Raw genomic sequence first — 18562 nt, 5'->3', positions numbered from 1 at the left:
TTTAATATCAGATGTTACATGGAAACAATAAAAATTCTGGGTGTTCTTTCTTAAAAGCTGAAGGAAACATCAAACAGATACATCTATGAGACTTTTAGCTAAATTATCCCAAAATAAAATTGTCAGAAGATGGTTTTTCTCCCACTCTCTCTCCACCTCAATTTGCATTGCTTTTAAAAATATTTGGAGCTGATGCAGGCAGTTTCTTTGATTTGTCTTCATCACCAGCTGTATGGAATACATTCGTCATTACTCAAGTGCTGAGGCAAGGGAGGGCTCTTCGTACACACAGCTGAGCAGAGGCTGATGACTGTGGCCTTTTTTCTGTTGTGAAGGGGAAAAGGATATTTTACATCTGAATGTGACTAGCCTGGTAAACCAGGAGCCCTCTTATGTCAAGAGTAATCACTAGGAAAGAGGTTGCCTTTTCAAAAGTGTCTTCTGCTATAACCTAAAGGCCCTAGAAAAAAAATGTGGATGAAAATAGCTAGCTTTATTTGTAATATTTTTAGGAGTTACTGATTTTGTAGTATGTTTCATTTCTGTGTCGGGGGTCGTTTTTGTTTTATATCATATGAATGAAATGCCATCAGTCTATCACTGGGGTGATTTCTTTTTCAGTTTAAAGTGTGAATCAAATATGCTTTATTTATGAATTCTGGGAAGATAACTTTTTTTTTAACTTGCCATTTATTAAGATAGCAGCTGCCCTATTTCTTTTTTTTAAATAAGTGTATTTATTTATTTTGAGAGAGAGAGAAAGAGAGAGAGCGAGCAGGAGAGGGGCAGAGAGAGAGAAATAGAGAATCCCAAGCAGGCTCCACGCTGTCAGCACAGACCGGGATGTGGGGCTTGAACTCATGAACTGTGAGATCATGACCTGAGCCGAAACCAAGAGTCAGAGGCTTAACTGACTGAGCCACACAGGTGGCCCACCAGATGCCCTATTTCTTAGAAATGTTTAAGACATTGTTTGGTTCTGCTCATGGATAACAGCAATGGTTGAATTTATTTGTAAGGCAGTTTAAATTATTAAGAGAATGAAATACACAGGTATTATGTTTGCAAAATCTCTAATGAAATTTTAAATGCAAAATATTGCAGTATTCTACACATTACTTTGAGTCAGATTTCTGCCTTGAAATCTCTAATTAAATAAATTTTGGGGGGTGTCTGGGTGGCTTAGTCAGTTAAGTGTTCAACAGTGGTCTCATGGTTCATGAGTTCAAGCCCTGCATCAGGCTTTCTGCTGTCAGCGTGGAGCCTGTTTTGGATCCTCTGTCCCGCACACACCACCCCCCCCCCCGCCCCCCGCTGTGTTCTCTTTCTCAAAAATAAATATTTAAAAAAATTCTTTTTTTTAATGTTTATTTTTGAGAGAGTGTGTGAGCAGGGGAGGGGCAGAGAGAGAGAGAGAATCTGAAGCAGGTTTGGCACTGTCAGCTCAAAGCCCAATGTGGGGCTTGAACCCACGAACTTTGAGATCGTGACTTGAGCCAAAGTCAGATGCTCAACTGACTGAGCCACCCAGGTGCCCCAACTAATTAAATGAATTCTAAATGAAGACACAGATACTTATTCAAACAATGCACATTTTCATGGACACTGAATAGAAATTTCCCAGCAGGAGCTTGGGAACTTTAGTTGTCATTGTCTCACGGTTCAAGCTTTATTGAACAACTGGTATTTCTAGCACTGTCGGGGCTTTCATTCGTTAGTTGTCTCACTTATTCAACACATCTTTACTGAGTGCCTACACTAAATATTCTGAGAGCTGAGGGAGCTCCCAATTGAGTGGAAGCACCAGACACCCCCGGTTCATTATAACACACAGGCCCAGTATGCTGAAAAGTGTATGTACAAGTGGGATAGTGTGAAGGGGCACCCTACCCGCCTGTAAAGGTGGGGGGCCTGGGAAGTCTCCTGGAAGTGGACATGCTCAGCGTAAGGAGTTCAGTGAAGGGGAAGAGCAAGGATTGTGAGGAGGAGGGGAATGGCGGAGAAGGATGATGTTTCAGACAAAGGAAATCAGGTGAACAAAGTCAAAAGCAAAACGCAACACCGCGTTTACTCACTGCAAGTGCCTTAGCAGTAAGGGCAGTGTACCGTGGACTCAGGCCAGACTTACCAGGGTTTGAATCCTGGCTCTGCTATTTGCTAATTCTGTGACCTTTGGGACACAGTTAACCTCTCTGTGTTTTTGTTTCTTTAGCTCTAACGTGGTAATACCTACTTCATAGTTTCGCTTTGAAGATCAACATCACTGTATGTGAAACACTTAGAATTGTGCCTGGCATGTAGTAAGAATGATATAAATGCCAGCTCTTTGTGTTAGCTAGCGAACGACAAAGACTATAAAGTAACCAGGCTGGAAGATTGGGCAGTAGTCAAACCTTACAGGTTTTTGTCTGCCGAAATGACGAGCTTGGGCTGCATGTTATGAGTATGGGTATACCTTGTTTTATAGTGCTTCACAGCTACCGTGGTTTTTACAAATTGAAGGTTTGTGGCAAGCCTGTGTCGTGCAAGTCTGTTAGAGTCACTTTTCCAAAAGCATTTTCTCACTTTGTGTCTATCACATTTTGGTAATTCTTGCAATATTTCAAACTTTTTCATTGTTATAATCATATTTGTTATGGTGTTCGGTGATCAGTGACTTCTGATGTTACTACTGTGATTGTCTTGGAAGAGCTACAAACCACACCCACATGAGATGGTGAACTTGTTACATGTGGTATGTGTTCTGGCTACTTTACCAGTAAGCCACTCCCCCATCTTCCTCCCTCTCCTTGGGTCTCTCTTTCCTGAGACACAACAATATTGAAATGAGGCCAATTAACAACCCTACAAAGGCCTCTAAGTGTTCAAGCGAAGGGAACAGTGGCACATCTCTCACTTTAAATCAAAAGCCAGAAATGATTAAGCTTAGTGAGGAAGGCATGTCATGAGCCAAAATAGGCCAAAAGGTAGGCCTCTTGTGCCAGTTAGCCAAGCTGTGAATACTATGAAAAAGTTCTTGAAATTAAAAGTGCTACTCCAGTGAGCACACAAATGATAAGAAAGCAAAACAGCCTTGTTTTCGGTACGGAGAAAGTTGTAGTGGTCTGGATGGAAGATCAAACCAGCCACAGCATTCCCTTCATTCAAAGCCTAATTCAAAGCAAGGCCCCAATTCTCTTCAATTCCTTGAAGAATGAGAGAGGTGAGGAAGCTGCAGAAGAAAAGTTTGAAGCTAGCAGAGTTTGGTTCATGAGGTTTAAGGAAAGAAGTCATTTCCGTAACAGAAAAGTTCAAGGTAAAGTAGCAAGTGCTGATGTAGAAGCTGCAGCAAGTTATTGAGAAGATTCAGCTCATATAATTCATGAATGTGGCTACAATAAACAATAGGTTTTCTATGCAGACAGGTAGCCTTCTATTGGTAGAAGATGCCATCTAGGACTTTCTTAGCTAGAGAAAAAAGTCAATGCCTGGCTTCAAAGCTTCAAAGGATAGGCTGACTCTCTTGTTTCTAATATAGCTGGTGACTTAAGAAGTTTAAACCAATGCCCATTGATGATTCTGAAAATCCTATGACCCTTAAGAATTGTAAATCCACTCTGTTTTCTATAAATGGAACAACAAAGTCTGGATAACAGCACATCTGTTTACAACACAGTTTACTGAATATTTTAAACCCACTGTTGAGACCTATTGCTCAGAAAAAAAAGGATTTCTTTCAAAATATTACTACTCATTGACAATGCACCAGGAGTCACCCAGGAGTTCTGATGGAGATGTACAACCAGATTAATGTTGTTTGTATGCCTGCTAACACAATACCCATTGTGCTTCCCATGGATCAGGAAGTTACTTAGACTTTGAAGTCTTATTATTTAAGAAATACATTTCATATGGCTATAGTTGCCATAGATAGTGATTCCTCTGATGGGTCTGGGCAAAGTCCATTGAAAACCTTCTGGAATAGTCCCATTCTAGATGCCATTAAAAACATTCATGATTCATGGGAAGAGGTCAAAATGTCAACATGAGCAGGAGTGGAAGAAATTGATTCCCACCCTCATGGATCACTTGGAGGGGCTCAGGACTTCAATGGAGGAAGTAACAGGTGTGGTGGAAACAGCAAGAGAACTAGAATGGGAAGTGGAGCCTGAACATGTGACTGAATGGCTGAAATCTCATGCTAAAACTTTCATGGATGAGAAATTTCTTCTTATGGATGAGCATAGGCAGTGGTTTCTTGAGATGGAATCTACTCCTGGTGAAGATGCTGTGAAGATTGTTGAAATGACAATAGAGGATTTAGAATATCACATCAACTTAGTTGATAAAGCAGGCAGGGTTTGAGAAGACTGACTCCAATTTGGAAAGAAGTTCTACTGTGTATAAAATGCTATCAAACAGCATCCCATGCTACAGAGTAATCATTTGTGAAGAGTCAACTGATATGTCAAACGTCACTGCTGTCTTCTTGTAAGAAATTGCCACAGCCACCCCAGCCTTCAGCAACCACCACCCTGATAAGTCAGCAGCCATCAATATTGAGGTAAGACCCTCCAGCAAAAAGATTACAACTCACTGAAAATTGAGATGATGGGTGGCACATTTTTAGCAATAACGTATTTTTTCTTTTTCTTTTTGTTTAATTTTAATAACACTTTTAATTTTAATTCCAGTGTAGTTAACACACTGTGTTAGTTCCAGGTGTACAATATAGTGATTCAACAGTTATATACAAGCAATTCTTGCTTTTATTCTTTTTTTAATGTTTATTTATTTTTAATAGAGACAGAGAGAAGGGGAGGGGCAGAGAGAGAAGGAGAGAGAGAGACAGAGAAGTGGGGGGAATCCCCAGCAGGCTCCAAGCTGTCAGTGCAGAGCCCAACGCGGGGCTTGATCCCACAAACCATGAGATCATGACCAGAGTCGAAGTCAGATGCTAGACTGACTGAGCCACCCAGGTGACCCACAAACAATACTTTTTAAATTAAGGTATATACATTGTTTCTTAGGCATAACTCTATTGCACACTTAACAGACTACAATGTAAACATAACTTTTATATGCACTGGGAAACCAAAAATTCATTTAACTTACTTTATTGTGATATTTTGCTTTATTGTAGTGGTCTGGAACCAAACCCACAGTATGTCTGATATATACATGTAATAGGGATTCAAGAAAAGATGTTAAATAGGGAAATTACATGGCAGAGTTTGTTTTTACAACCTCCCTCTGGTTTTGTAGAAGATAGAGCTAAGGGGAATGAAATACAGGTAGATCAATCGATAGGTTGCTGCATTAATGGAAGCCTGAATTAAGGTAATGATAGTAGGGATGGATGGGAAAAGTGATTAAATAAATATTTAAAAGGTTAAATCTGCAGAACTTTATTGATTGGGAATGAGATAATCCCTAAAGAGGGAAGAGTTGGGCCTCAGTTACAAAGACATAAAAAAAAATCAATTGAAAATTTTAAGTAAGGCTAATGAGAAAAATAATATCATATGTGTTGACAAATGAGTATCTTTAAGGAAACAAACTGCTTTATTTGTTACAGCCCAGAGACACAATTAATAGCATTGCTATGACCTCACTAAGAAACACACTTTTTATTATTTTAACATTTTCAAATCTGTCTTAATTGGTAATGCTTTTGTAGATTTTCACAAATCATAGATATTCTAATAACAGATCATAGATTCTGTATCCATGTCTGACACTCTTCCTGATGACCTGTTGATGTAAAATACATAATTTGTTTCATTGATCTTACTGCTTTGTGTCCCTTGACATTGAAGTCTCTCTCACTATTAGTTTATAATCTCAGATCCCTGTATACACTTGCCTATTGCACTCCAAAAATCTTTTCTCGCAGTTGGCTTGTGTCAGATAATTCTACACTCTTTCCATGAACAGATATGCATGCAGATCCATTTTTTAAATGCATATTTGAAATTCCACAACATGTGAGTCACTTTGAAAAATTCATGTCTTTTTTTTTTTATCTGTTTGTTATCCAAATGATTTTGCTTATTTGAAGAAAATCTCACTGACCAGGGTGCCTTGGCTGGCTCAGTTGGTAGAGCATGCAACTCTTGAATCTCAGGGTCGTAAGTATGAGCCCCACATTGGGTATGGAGATTACACAAAAATAAAATCTGAAAGAAAGAGAGAGAGAGAGAGAAAAGAAAGAAAGAAAGAGAAAGGAAGGGAAAGAAAGAACAAAAGAAAACAAAAGAAAGAAAAGAAAAGAAAATCTCACAGATCTCTATATTTCGTTCAATAATGCAGTTCCATGACCAAGCAAAGGGGGGTTACCTGGCCCTGCAGAGGCCTACAGGACCTGGCAAGAGCACTCTGGCCATTCTAATTGGTCAGTGCCGGTGCCATTTTGGCTGTTAAATGGTTTTTTTGTTTTGTTTTGTCCTTAAAGTTTATTTATTTTGAGAAAGAGAGACAGTGCTCATGCACACAACCAGGGGAGGGGCAGAGAGAGAGAGAGAGAGAGAGAGAGAGAGAGAATGAATCCCAAGCAGGCTCCCTGCTCTCAGCATAGAGTCTGTCGCAGGGCTCGATTCCACAAACCGTGAGATCATGACTTGAGCCGAAACCAAGAGTCAAATGCTTAACTGACTGAGCCACCCAGGTGCCCCTGTTAAATGTTTTTAATATCACACTTGTTTGTACTCATTCAGGATCTTCTCCACAGGAGAGTTTGGTTTTAGCAAACAAAGGTTTATCTCAAGCAGCTGTTATATTGGATTCTTTTAGTGATAATCTTTTTTAAAAATCTTCAGACTTTTTCATCTATAAGTAAATTATGATTACTAAAATGTGGATCCATATTTACAGTGGAGTAAAGTGAATAAAATCTACTTTTTAGGGAAATATATCTTCATCTCATAAATGTTTTTTTTTTAATGAATTACATGGTCCTGCAATACAGAAGCATTTGTAAGTACAGATTCCCTGATAGTTGTCAGCATTATTTAAGAAAAGCTTAGAAATTGATTTCTTGAGTACATATGGAAGTATATTGGTTTTAGGGGCACCTGGGTGACTCAGTCAGTTAAGCGTCTGACTTCAGCTCAGGTTATGATCTTGCAGTCCGTGAGTTCGAGCCCCGTGTCTGTCTCTGTGCTGACCGCTGGCATCCTGGAGCCTGCTTCAATTCTGTATCTCCCTCTCTCTGCCCCTCCTCCACTTGCACTCTCTCTCTCTCTCTCTCTCTCTCAAAAATAAACATTAATTTTTTTTAAAAAGAAGTATATTGGTTTTAATATCAGATATTTTGTAGTTTCTATAAATATTGGCCCTTTGTTATATCCCACTGGATCTGGTAAAAAAACAAAAAACAAAAAACAATAAATTTTAATAAAAAACAGCAATGTGCCCTTCTCAAACATGTCCCTTCCTCTGGCTCACACACAGCTATATAACCTTTCTTTTATTTTTTTTAATGTTTATTCTTGAGAGAGAGAATGAGCAGGGAGGAAGGGCAGAAGAGGGAGACACAGAGTCTGAAACAGGCTCCAGGCTCTGAGGTGTCCGCACAGAGCCCGATTCAGGGGTTCAAACTCATGAATCATGAGATCATGACCTGAGCCCAAGTCAGACGCTTAACCAACTGAGCCACCCAGGTGCCCCTACATAACCTTTCTTAATATAAAAAGTTTCTTACAGTTGTCCACTTAGAAAAGCTGTAATGTAACTCTTTGGATTAGTTACTGCGGTATTCTTAATGTTTCTTATTTCCTGCAGGTATTCTTGGCGTCACCAACTAAGGGAATTTAAAAGTGAATATCGAGTTGTAGCACTTGATCTGAGAGGCTATGGAGAAACAGATGCTCCCGTTCATCGAGAGAATTATAAATTGGACTGTCTAATTACAGATGTAAAGGATATTTTAGACTCTTTAGGTAGGTCAGTTAAAAAAAAACACAGTATTAATCCTTTTTAAGGGACTAACAGTCAACAAACTGAATTGGTAACCTCATTTCTTGGGAGGAAGCCTTTTCCATTTACCTGAGCTGTTGTCTGGATCCTGTCACCATGGTTTCGAGTGTACAGCTGAAAATATTTATAGAGGAAATTGAAAATAATACTATTATTTCAATATGGAATGACTATTCAGTCCACCAGCCAAGAATAACTTTAAAATTTGTTTTTAAAAATAGATCTAATGTATGCAATTTATTATTTTCAGAACTAATTATTAGAAATTTGATACTTGTACTCAGAAAATTTATTTCTTCAGAACCCACATCTAACTACTCATTTAAAAATGTTATAAGATACAGAAGCACTTGCACTGTCTTTCTTGTATTGATTAGCTAGTGCCACAATATTACTGTGTAACAAACATCCCAAACGCAGTGGCATATAGCCATAGGCATTTATTCATATTCTTATGGATATACAAGTCAAGTGTAGGCTGGACCCCTGGGTCTTTGCCTCAAGTTACAGGTCTTGCTGGGACTGGCTTCTCCCTCTGAGTTAGACTGGAGCCCAAGCTAAAGGGGAGTAGCTACCTGGTGGTAGCTCTTTCTCTTCTCCTGGCAATGGCAGAAATGGCAAGAGGATGAGCCCAGCTGCGGAAGCATATTTCAAGTTTCTGCTTGCAGCTTATTGGTCAAAGCAAATCATATGGCTGAGCCCAAAGTCAAGTCATATGCCCACCATACCACAGCAAATCACACGGCTAAGTCTCATATCAAAGGGGTCATAAGGTATACTCCTTTTATGGCAGTGGGGAGAGGGGAGGAGTAAATACTTTTTAACAATAATTGAATCTGCTACACCTCTTTTGACTAAAATCCAGCTGCTACCATGGTATGTTAATGGAGCCAATATAGTGAGAAAGCCATTAAATCAAATTAAAGCTCTTTCTACAGTAATCTAATGAGAGCATAGGTCAGGCCAATATTCTAAGAAGAAAAAAAAAATGAATGAGGTCTGGGGGTGTCAATGCAGTGTTGTCATTTAGTCTGATTACAATAAAATAGACTCAAAGACATTGATTTCTGACAGCCATATTTCATTCATCTTTTGTGATGATTCAGAGTTGGCCTAAATTCATCTTCATGCAATTTTCTAGGCAAATCAATGACATAATCTTGCTTATGACCGAATTATGTGTAATCTTTACCATGGTTTCCCAAACTCAGTTTCGTGGGACAAGAGCTAGGCTAGCTGTTTCTGATTTTTTTTTCATATAGATTCCTGGGAGAGATTCTAAATCTGTAGGTCTAGAATGGAGGTTGGACATCTAAATTTTCTAAAAAGTTACTTAGGTGGTTCGTACATACAGGTTTTGGAAACACCAAACTCAGTATCTGCACTAAGTGCCTAATTACAGTCGGGTTATGGGAAGATTATTTTCAGAAGTGTACCCATTTTACATGAGGTAATAATGCATCCACCTGTTTCTTTTCAAAGATGTCAACATTTTTTTCTCCGTTACAGGATATAGCAAATGTGTTCTTATTGGCCACGACTGGGGGGGAATGATTGCTTGGCTAATTGCCATCTGTTTTCCCGAAATGGTGATGAAGCTTATTGTTATTAACTTCCCTCATCCAAATGTATTTACAGGTGAGTTTAAATTTTCATTAAAACATCTTTGTTAATGTGACAATTCACTATTGTCACTGACACTTTGGATTAAAAACAGCAAAATTTGAATATCAGTATTTTTTCATTAAATGACTAAAATATGGTATTAGCACATGACAATGTCAGATACCTTGGCTTTAAATATTCTTCAAGAGCCTGATAAATTGTAGCTTCATATTTGCTAGCATAATTTTATTTTAATTTTTTGAAGGACATTTTACTGCTAACTTGGAGAGGGATAAAGGGAAAAATGCAGTGACACTATTTTGACAGTAATGAATCTTGACAACCTAGACGTAAATTCTCCTCTTGCCTGACTGCTTGGGCTATCAGGAATGACAGCATTCTTTAAAGCTGCAGTTCTCAAATTTTTGGTTTCAGGACTCCTTTATACTGTTAAAAATTATTAAAGACCCATTTAGTTTGTGTTTATATGGGTTACATATATAAATATTTACTATATTAGAAATTAAAAATGGGAAAAAATTTAAAATTCTTTATTAACTCATTAAAAAATAATAAATTCAGTAACTGTTAACATAAATAACATTTTAATGAAAACTAACTACATCTTCCAAAACACAATTTTAGTGAGAAGAATGTCATTGCTTTACATTTTTGCAAACCTCTTTAATTTTTGGCTTAATAGAAGACAGCTGGATTCTCACATCTGCTTCTACATTCAATCTGTTGCAATATGTTGTTTTAATTGAAGTATATGAAGAAATCTGGCCTCACAGATTTGTAATTGGAAAAGGGACGAGTATTTTGATAGCCTTTTCAGATAACTGTGGATTTTCTTCTTTAATACTACACCAAACCCAAAAATTGGTGATTTCTTAAAGGTTAGTAACAATGTAGAATCCAATGTCACATTAATGAGATTTTCGTACTGTTACATTAAAATCCATTAGTCTCTTTAGCACTTTGAATGGATTTTTTTACCCATGCATGATTTTGCATCATCATGCAGTGGACGATATTGGTTCATTGAGTTATGCAGATCTTCCATAAGTTGACGTATTTTGTAATATTATACCAAAGAACCCACATTCATTAATATCACCCCAATTTCATCAAAAAGTCATTGAGTATTGCAAAGCTGTCATGCTCAAAGTAGCAAATAAATGCTTCCAAACTTCTAATTTTCATTTGAAAGCTTGAATTTGGTCATTGGCAACAAATACTGTTGATTGTTTTCCTTCAAGTGACAGGCTCACTTCATTCATTTTCAAGAGACTGTCAGATACTGAAGTCTGACTGATGATAATTTGTTAGTCATCCACTCATGTAAAAATGGTATTCCATAAAAAATGCAGCTAATTCAACTAATCAACGCAAAGAACTGCAGAAATGCTATCCCTCGAGACAACCATTGTATCTGGGTGTTCAACAGAACTGCTTTATGTGTTCTTTGTGTTTCATCTTGGTACCCGAAAGCTGGTACACAAAAGTTGAAATTTAAAATTAGTGGTTTTTGCTATTTTATCTAGAACATTCCTAAGTGAAAATGGCACTTAAGTTTATGTATTTCTGTATTTGTTTGCTGCAAATGTGTGGTGGTGAAGAATATAATGACTACTCGTATTGTTCAGTGTCACTGTCTTGGTTTGTGCTCAGGCAGCAATGGCTTTATCTACCATTGCTTTGGTACCATGAGCACAAATCTCAACCAGATGAGAAAAGCTAATAATGTCTGAGTAGTGTAATGAATCTTGGGGATTCCCAGAGGTCCACATGGACTATACTTTGAGAACCTCTGCTATAAAGGGAACTCTTAAAATCTTCAGAGTGTTCAAAGACCTGTGAACCATTACTAGGCACATTTTTATTTAGTTTTGGAAAAAATTATAATCTTGTCCTGTTTACCCTTGTCAAGTTTTCAGGTACTGCTTCAGGAGCTTCAGGTGCTGCTGTTACCCTCAGCAGCCCACTAGGGAACAAAAAACTCAGAACAACATATATCTAGGTTGGAAACATGACTACATAAAAGGGAAAAGGGAACATGACTACTGCAATATTGTACAATATAAATGTAGGAGTTGATTTTTGGATATACCCAATTGTCCTATGTCTGTTGAGGTGACAAGATGGATGCTTAGGCTTCAAATATCAAACTGAGATGCACTAGACTGTCCTTAGTTGCATTAGGTAGCAGAAGTTGTGCTACCTGCTTAAGCCATTGATCGGGACCCTTGAATAAATGTTATTGTGATGTTGCTGTATGGACAAGTTGTAATTGGTCATTTCAGGAAGAATATTCTTGGAATATTTCTGGAACTGTTTTATCAATAATAAGTTCAACCCTAGTCAGGTTAATACAAAGTCTTCAAGAAATATGCCTATATTTTCTGCTTAATTATAGTGATATCTCTTAATGCAGGGCTGAATAAATTTTGTTCAATGATGATTTTACAAAAAGTATAACATAACGATGCTCCACTTACCTGAGAATTATAGTTCTAAAATTTCCAACCATGTTATTAAATATAGTTACAAAATTAGAAATAAGAAAAAATTACCTCTATAGCAAAGAAAATTTTAAAAAAACAGTGCAAAAGAAACAAGTATGCACACTTGATATGTATGATTACACTACTCTCCAGTTTAAAGATTCATTGTCTTCCCAAAGCACTTAAAGTCCATATCCTCTGGCCCTCCTTGACTGGACTTCTGCTTTGCTCTCTGATTCATCTCATGCCACCTCCTTCTCCTCATTCACTACACCATCCACACTGATGTTCTTTCTGCTTCTTGAATGTGCCAAGCGCAGGACCTTTCTGTGCCTTTTTTTTTTTTTTCCAATATATGAAATTTATTGTCAAATTGGTTTCCATACAACACCCAGTGCTCATCCCAAAAGGTGCCCTCCTCAATACCCATCCCCCACCCTCCCCTCCCTCCCACCCCCCATCAACCCTCAGTTTGTTCTCAGTTTTTAACAGTCTCTTATGCTTTGGCTCTCTCCCACTCTAACCTCTTTTTTTTTTTTTTTCATTCCCCTCCCCCTTGGGTTTCTGTTAAGTTTCTCAGGATCCACATAAGAGTGAAACCATATGGTATCTGTCTTTCTCTGTATGGCTCATTTCACTTAGCATCACACTCTCCAGTTCCATCCACGTTGCTACAAAAGGCCAGATTTCATTCTTTCTCATTGCCATGTAGTATTCCATTGTGTATATAAACCACAATTTCTTTATCCATTCATCAGTTGATGGACATTTAGGCTCTTTCCATAATTTGGCTATTGTTGAGAGTGCTGCTATAAACATTGGGGTACAAGTGCCCCTACGCATCAGTACTCCTGTATACCTTGGGTAAATTCCTAGCAGTGCTATTGCTGGGTCATAGGGTAGGTCTATTTTTAATTTTCTGAGGAACCTCCACACTGCTTTCCAGAGCGGCTGCACCAATTTGCATTCCCACCAACAGTGCAAGAGGGTTCCCGTTTCTCCACATCCTCTCCAGCATCTATAGTCTCCTGATTTGTTCATTTTGGCCACTCTGACTGGTGTGAGGTGATATCTGAGTGTGGTTTTGATTTGTATTTCCCTGATAAGGAGCGACGTTGAACATCTTTTCATGTGCCTATTGGCCATCTGGATGTCTTCTTTAGAGAAGTGTCTATTCATGTTTTCTGCCCATTTCTTCACTGGGTTATTTGTTTTTCGGGTGTGGAGTTTGGTGAGCTCCCCATAGACTTTGGATACCAGCCCTTTGTCCGATAAGTCATTTGCAAATATCTTTTCCCATTCCGTTGGTTGCCTTCTAGTTCTGTTGGTTGTTTCCTTTGCTGTGCAGAAGCTTTTTATCTTCATAAGGTCCCAGTAATTCATTCCTGCCTTTAATTCCCTTGCCTTTGGGGATGTGTCGAGTAAGAGATTGCTACGGCTGAGGTCAGAGAGGTCTTTTCCTGCTTTCTCCTCTAGGGTTTTGATGGTTTCCTGTCTCACATTCAGGTCCTTTATCCATTTTGACTTTATTTTTGTGAATGGTGTGAGAAAGTGGTCTAGTTTCAACCTTCTGCATGTTGCTGTCCAATTCTCCCAGCACCATTTGTTAAAGAGACTGTCTTTTTTCCATTGGATGTTCTTTCCTGCTTTGTCAAAGATGAGTTGGCCATACGTTTGTGGGTCTAGTTCTGGGGTTTCTATTCTATTCCATTGGTCTATGTGTCTGTTTTTGTGCCAATACCATGCTGTCTTGATGATGACAGCTTTGTAGTAGAGGCTAAAGTCTGGGATTGTGATGCCTCCTGCTTTGGCCTTCTTCTTCAAAATTACTTTGGCTATGCGGGGCCTTTTGTGGTTCCATATGAATTTTAGGATTGCTTGTTCTAGTTTCGAGAAGAATGCTGGTGCAATTTTGATTGGGATTGCATTGAATGTGTAGATAGCTTTGGGTTGTATTGACATTTTGACAATATTTATTCTTCCAATCCATGAGCAGGGAATGTCTTTCCATTTCTTTATATCTTCTTCAGTTACCTTCATAAGCTTTCTATAGTTTTCAGCCTACAGATCTTTTGCATCTTTGGTTAGATTTATTCCTAGGTATTTTATGCTTCTTGGTGCAATTGTGAATGGGATCAGTTTCTTTATTTGTCTTTCTGTTGCTTCATTGTTAGTGTATAAGAATGCAACTGATTTCTGTACATTGATTTTGTATCCTGCAACTTTGCTGAATTCATGTATCAGTTCTAGCAGACTTTTGGTGGAGTCTATCAGATTTTCCATGTATAATATCATGTCATCTGCAAAAAGCGAAAGCTTGACTTCATCTTTCCCAATGTTGATGCCTTTGATTTCCTTTTGTTGTCTGATTGCTGATGCTAGAACTTCCAACACTATATTAAACAACAGCGGTGAGAGTGGGCATCGCTGTCGTGTTCCTGATCTCAGGGAAAAAGCTCTCAGGTTTTCCCCATTGAGGATGATGTTAGCTGTGGGCTTTTCATAAATGGCTTTTATGATCTTTAAGTATGTTCCTTCTATCCCGACTTTCTCCAGGGTTTTTATTAAGAAAGGGTTCTGAATTTTGTCAAATGCCTTTTCTGCATCGATTGACAGGATCATATGGTTCTTCTCTTTTCTTTTATTAATGTGATGTATCACGTTGATCGATTTGCGAATGTTGAACCAGCCCTGCATCCCAGGAATGAATCCCACTTGATCATGGTGAATAATTCTTTTTATATGCTGTTGAATTCGATTTGCTAGTATTTTATTGAGAATTTTTGCATCCATATTCATCAGAGATATTGGCCTGTAGTTCTCTTTTTTTACTGGGTCTCTGTCTGGTTTAGGGATCAAAGTAATACTGGCTTCATAGAATGAGTCTGGAAGTTTTCCTTCCCTTTCTATTTCTTGGAATAGCTTGAGAAGGATAGGTATTATCTCTGCTTTAAATGTCTGGTAGAACTCCCCTGGGAAGCCATCTGGTCCTGGACTCCTATTTGTTGGGAGATTTTTGATAACCGATTCAATTTCTTCGCTGGTTATGGGTCTGTTCAAGCTTTCTATTTCCTCCTGATTGAGTTTTGGAAGAGTGTGGGTGTTTAGGAATTTGTCCATTTCTTCCAAGTTGTCCAATTTGTTGGCATATAATTTTTCATAGTATTCCCTGATAATTGTTTGTATCTCTGAGGGATTGGTTGTAATCATTCCATTTTCATTCATGATTTTATCTATTTGGGTCATCTCCCTTTTCTTTTTGAGAAGCCTGGCTAGAGGTTTGTCAATTTTGTTTATTTTTTCAAAAAACCAACTCTTGGTTTCGTTGATCTGCTCTACAGTTTTTTTAGATTCTATATTGTTTATTTCTGCTCTGATCTTTATTATTTCTCTTCTTCTGCTGGGTTTAGGCTGCCTTTGCTGTTCTGCTTCTATTTCCTTTAGGTGTGCTGTTAGATTTTGTATTTGGGATTTTTCTTGTTTCTTGAGATAGGCCTGGATTGCTATGTATTTGCCTCTCAGGACTGCCTTCGCTGTGTCCCAAAGCGTTTGGATTGTTGTATTTTCATTTTCGTTTGTTTCCATATATTTTTTAATTTCTTCTCTAATTGCCTGGTTGACCCACTCATTCTTTAGTAGGGTGTTCTTTAACCTCCACGCTTTTGGAGGTTTTCCAGACTTTTTTTTGTGGTTGATTTCAAGCTTCATAGCATTGTGGTCTGAAAGTATGCATGGTATAATTTCAATTCTTGTAAACTTATGAAGGGCTGTTTTGTGACCCAGTATATGATCTATCTGGGAGAATGTTCCATGTGCACTCGAGAAGAAAGTATATTCTGTTGCTTTGGGATGCAGAGTTCTAAATATATCTGTCAAGTCCATCTGATCCAATGTATCATTCAGGGCCCTTGTTTCTTTATTGACCGTGTGTCTAGATGATATATCCATTTCTGTAAGTGGAGTGTTAAAGTCCCCTGCAATTACCACATTCTTATCAATAAGGTTGCTTATGTTTATGAGTAATTGTTTTATATATTTGGGGGCTCCGGTATTCGGCGCATAGACATTTATAATTGTTAGCTCTTCCTGATGGATAGACCCTGTAATTATTATATAATGCCCTTCTTCATCTCTTGTTACAGCCTTTAATTTAAAGTCTAGTTTGTCTGATATAAGTATGGCTACTCCAGCTTTCTTTTGGCTTCCAGTAGCATGATAAATAGTTCTCCATCCCCTCACTCTCAATCTAAAGGTGTCCTCAGATCTAAAATGAGTGTCTTGTAGACAGCAGATAGATGGGTCTTGTTTTTTTATCCATTCTGATACCCTATGTCTTTTGGTTGGCGCATTTAATCCATTTACATTCAGTGTTATTATAGAAAGATACGGGTTTAGAGTCATTGTGATGTCTGTATGTTTTATGCTTGTGGTGATGTCTCTGGTACTTTGTCTCACAGGATTCCCCTTAGGATCTCTTGTAGGGTTGGTTTCGTGGTGACAAATTCCTTCAGTTTTTGTTTGTTTGGGAAGACCTTTATCTCTCCTTCTATTCTAAATGACAGACTTGCTGGATAAAGGATTCTCGGCTGCATATTTTTTCTGTTTAGCACACTGAAGATATCGTGCCAATCCTTTCTGGCCTGCCAAGTTTCAAAAGAGAGATCAGTCACGAGTCTTATAGGTCTCCCTTTATATGTGAGGGCACGTTTATCCCTTGCTGCTTTCAGAATTTTCTCTTTATCCTTGTATTTTGCCAGTTTCACTATGGTACGTCGTGCAGAAGATCGATTCAAGTTACGTCTGAAGGGAGTTCTCTGTGCCTCTTGGATTTCAATGCCTTTTTGCTTCTCCAGTTCAGGGAAGTTCTCAGCTATAATTTCTTCAAGTACCCCTTCGGCACCTTTCCCTCTCTCTTCCTCCTCTGGGATACCAATTATGCGTATATTATTTCTTTTTAGTGTATCACTTAGTTCTCTAATTTTTCCCTCATACTCCTGGATTTTTTTATCTCTCTTGTTCTCAGCTTCCTCTTTTTCCATAACTTTATCTTCTAGTTCACCTATTCTCTCCTCTGCCTCTTCAAGCCGAGCCATCGTGGTTTCCATTTTGTTTTGCATTTTGTTTAAAGCGCTTTTCAGCTCCTCGTGACTGTTCCTTAGTCCCTCGATCTCTGTGGCAAGAGATTCTCTGCTGTCCTGTATACTGTTTTCAAGCCCAGCGATTAATTTTATGACTATTATTCTAAATTCACTTTCTGTTATATTATTTAAATCCTTTTTGATCAGTTCATTAGCTGTTGTTATTTCCTGGAGATTCTTCTGAGGGGAATTCTTCCGTTTGGTCATTTTGGATAGTCCCTGGAGTGGTGAGGATCTGAAGGGCACTTCCCCTGTGCTGTGGTGTATAACTGGAGTTGGTGGGCGGGGCCGCAGTCTGACCTGATGTCTGCCTCCAGCCCACCGCTGGGGCCACAGTCAGACTGGTGTGTGCCTTTTCTTCCCCTCTCCTAGGGGCGGGATTCACTGTGGGGTGGCGTGTCCCGTCTGGGCTACTTGCACACTTCCAGGCTTGTGGTGCTGGGGATCTGGCGTATTAGCTGGGGTGGGTAGGCAAGGTGCACGGGGGCAGGAGGGGCAGGCTTAGCTCGCTTCTCCTTAGATGATCCACTTCAGGAGGGGCCCTGTGGCAGCGGGAGGGAGTCAGATCTGCTGCCGGAGGTTTGGCTCCGCAGAAGCACAGAGTTGGGTGTTTGTGCTGAGCGAGCAAGTTCCCTGGCAGGAACTGGTTTCTTTGGGATTTTGGCTGGGGGATGGGCGAGGGAGATGGCGCTGGTGAGCGCCTTTGTTCCCCACCAAACTGAGCTCTGTCGTCCGGGGCTCAGCAGCTCTCCCTCCCTTTGTCCTCCAGCCTTCCCGCTTTCTGAGCAGAGCTGTTAACTTATGACCTCCCAGACGCTAAGTCGCGCTTGCTGTCGGAACACACTCTGTCAGGCCCCTCTGCTTTTGCCATCCAGACTCGGGGGCTCTGCTTGGCGGGCGAGCCGCCCCTCCGCCCCGGCTCCCTCCCGCCAGTCCGTGGAGCGCGCACCGCCTCGCCGCCCTTCCTACCCTTTTCTGTGGGCCTCTCATCTACGCTTGGCTCCGGAGACTCCGTTCTGCTAATCCTCTGGCGGTTTTCTGGGTTATTTAGGCAGGTGTAGGTGGAATCTAAGTGATCAGCAGGACGCGCGGTGAGCCCAGCGTCCTCCTACGCCGCCATCTTCCTATCGAAATCCAACATTTATTTATTATTGAGAGACAGAGAGGCAGACTTTGAGCAGGGAAGAGGCAGAGAGGGAGGGAGACACAGAATCCAAAGCAGGCTTCAGGCTCTGAGCTGTCAGCACAGAGCCCTACTGGGGGCTCAAACTCACAAACCAGGAGATCATGACCTGAGCCAAAGTCGGGACGCTTAACCAACTGAGCCACCCAGGTGGCCCCTTGTGCCTGGGTTTT

The 18562-nt window shown here is 39.5% G+C and overlaps 1 protein-coding gene across 1 annotated transcript in view; it reads left to right on the top strand.

Moving 5' to 3' along the window:
• EPHX4 (epoxide hydrolase 4) overlaps positions 1-18562 on the top strand; it is a 47641-nt gene that overhangs the window by 8001 nt on the left and 21078 nt on the right. Inside the window, exons 3-4 of the mRNA XM_078450605.2 lie at positions 7762-7919; positions 9466-9594. Of these exons, the coding sequence (XP_078306731.1) occupies positions 7762-7919; positions 9466-9594 (287 nt within the window). The remainder of the gene's footprint in view (positions 1-7761; positions 7920-9465; positions 9595-18562) is intronic.

The sequence above is a fragment of the Panthera onca genome, chromosome C1 (assembly GCF_046562875.1).
Source record: "Panthera onca isolate mPanOnc1 chromosome C1, mPanOnc1 haplotype 2, whole genome shotgun sequence".
In the NCBI taxonomy this organism is placed as follows: Eukaryota; Metazoa; Chordata; class Mammalia; order Carnivora; family Felidae; genus Panthera; species Panthera onca.
This window is presented reverse-complemented; position numbering and strand designations above follow the sequence as displayed.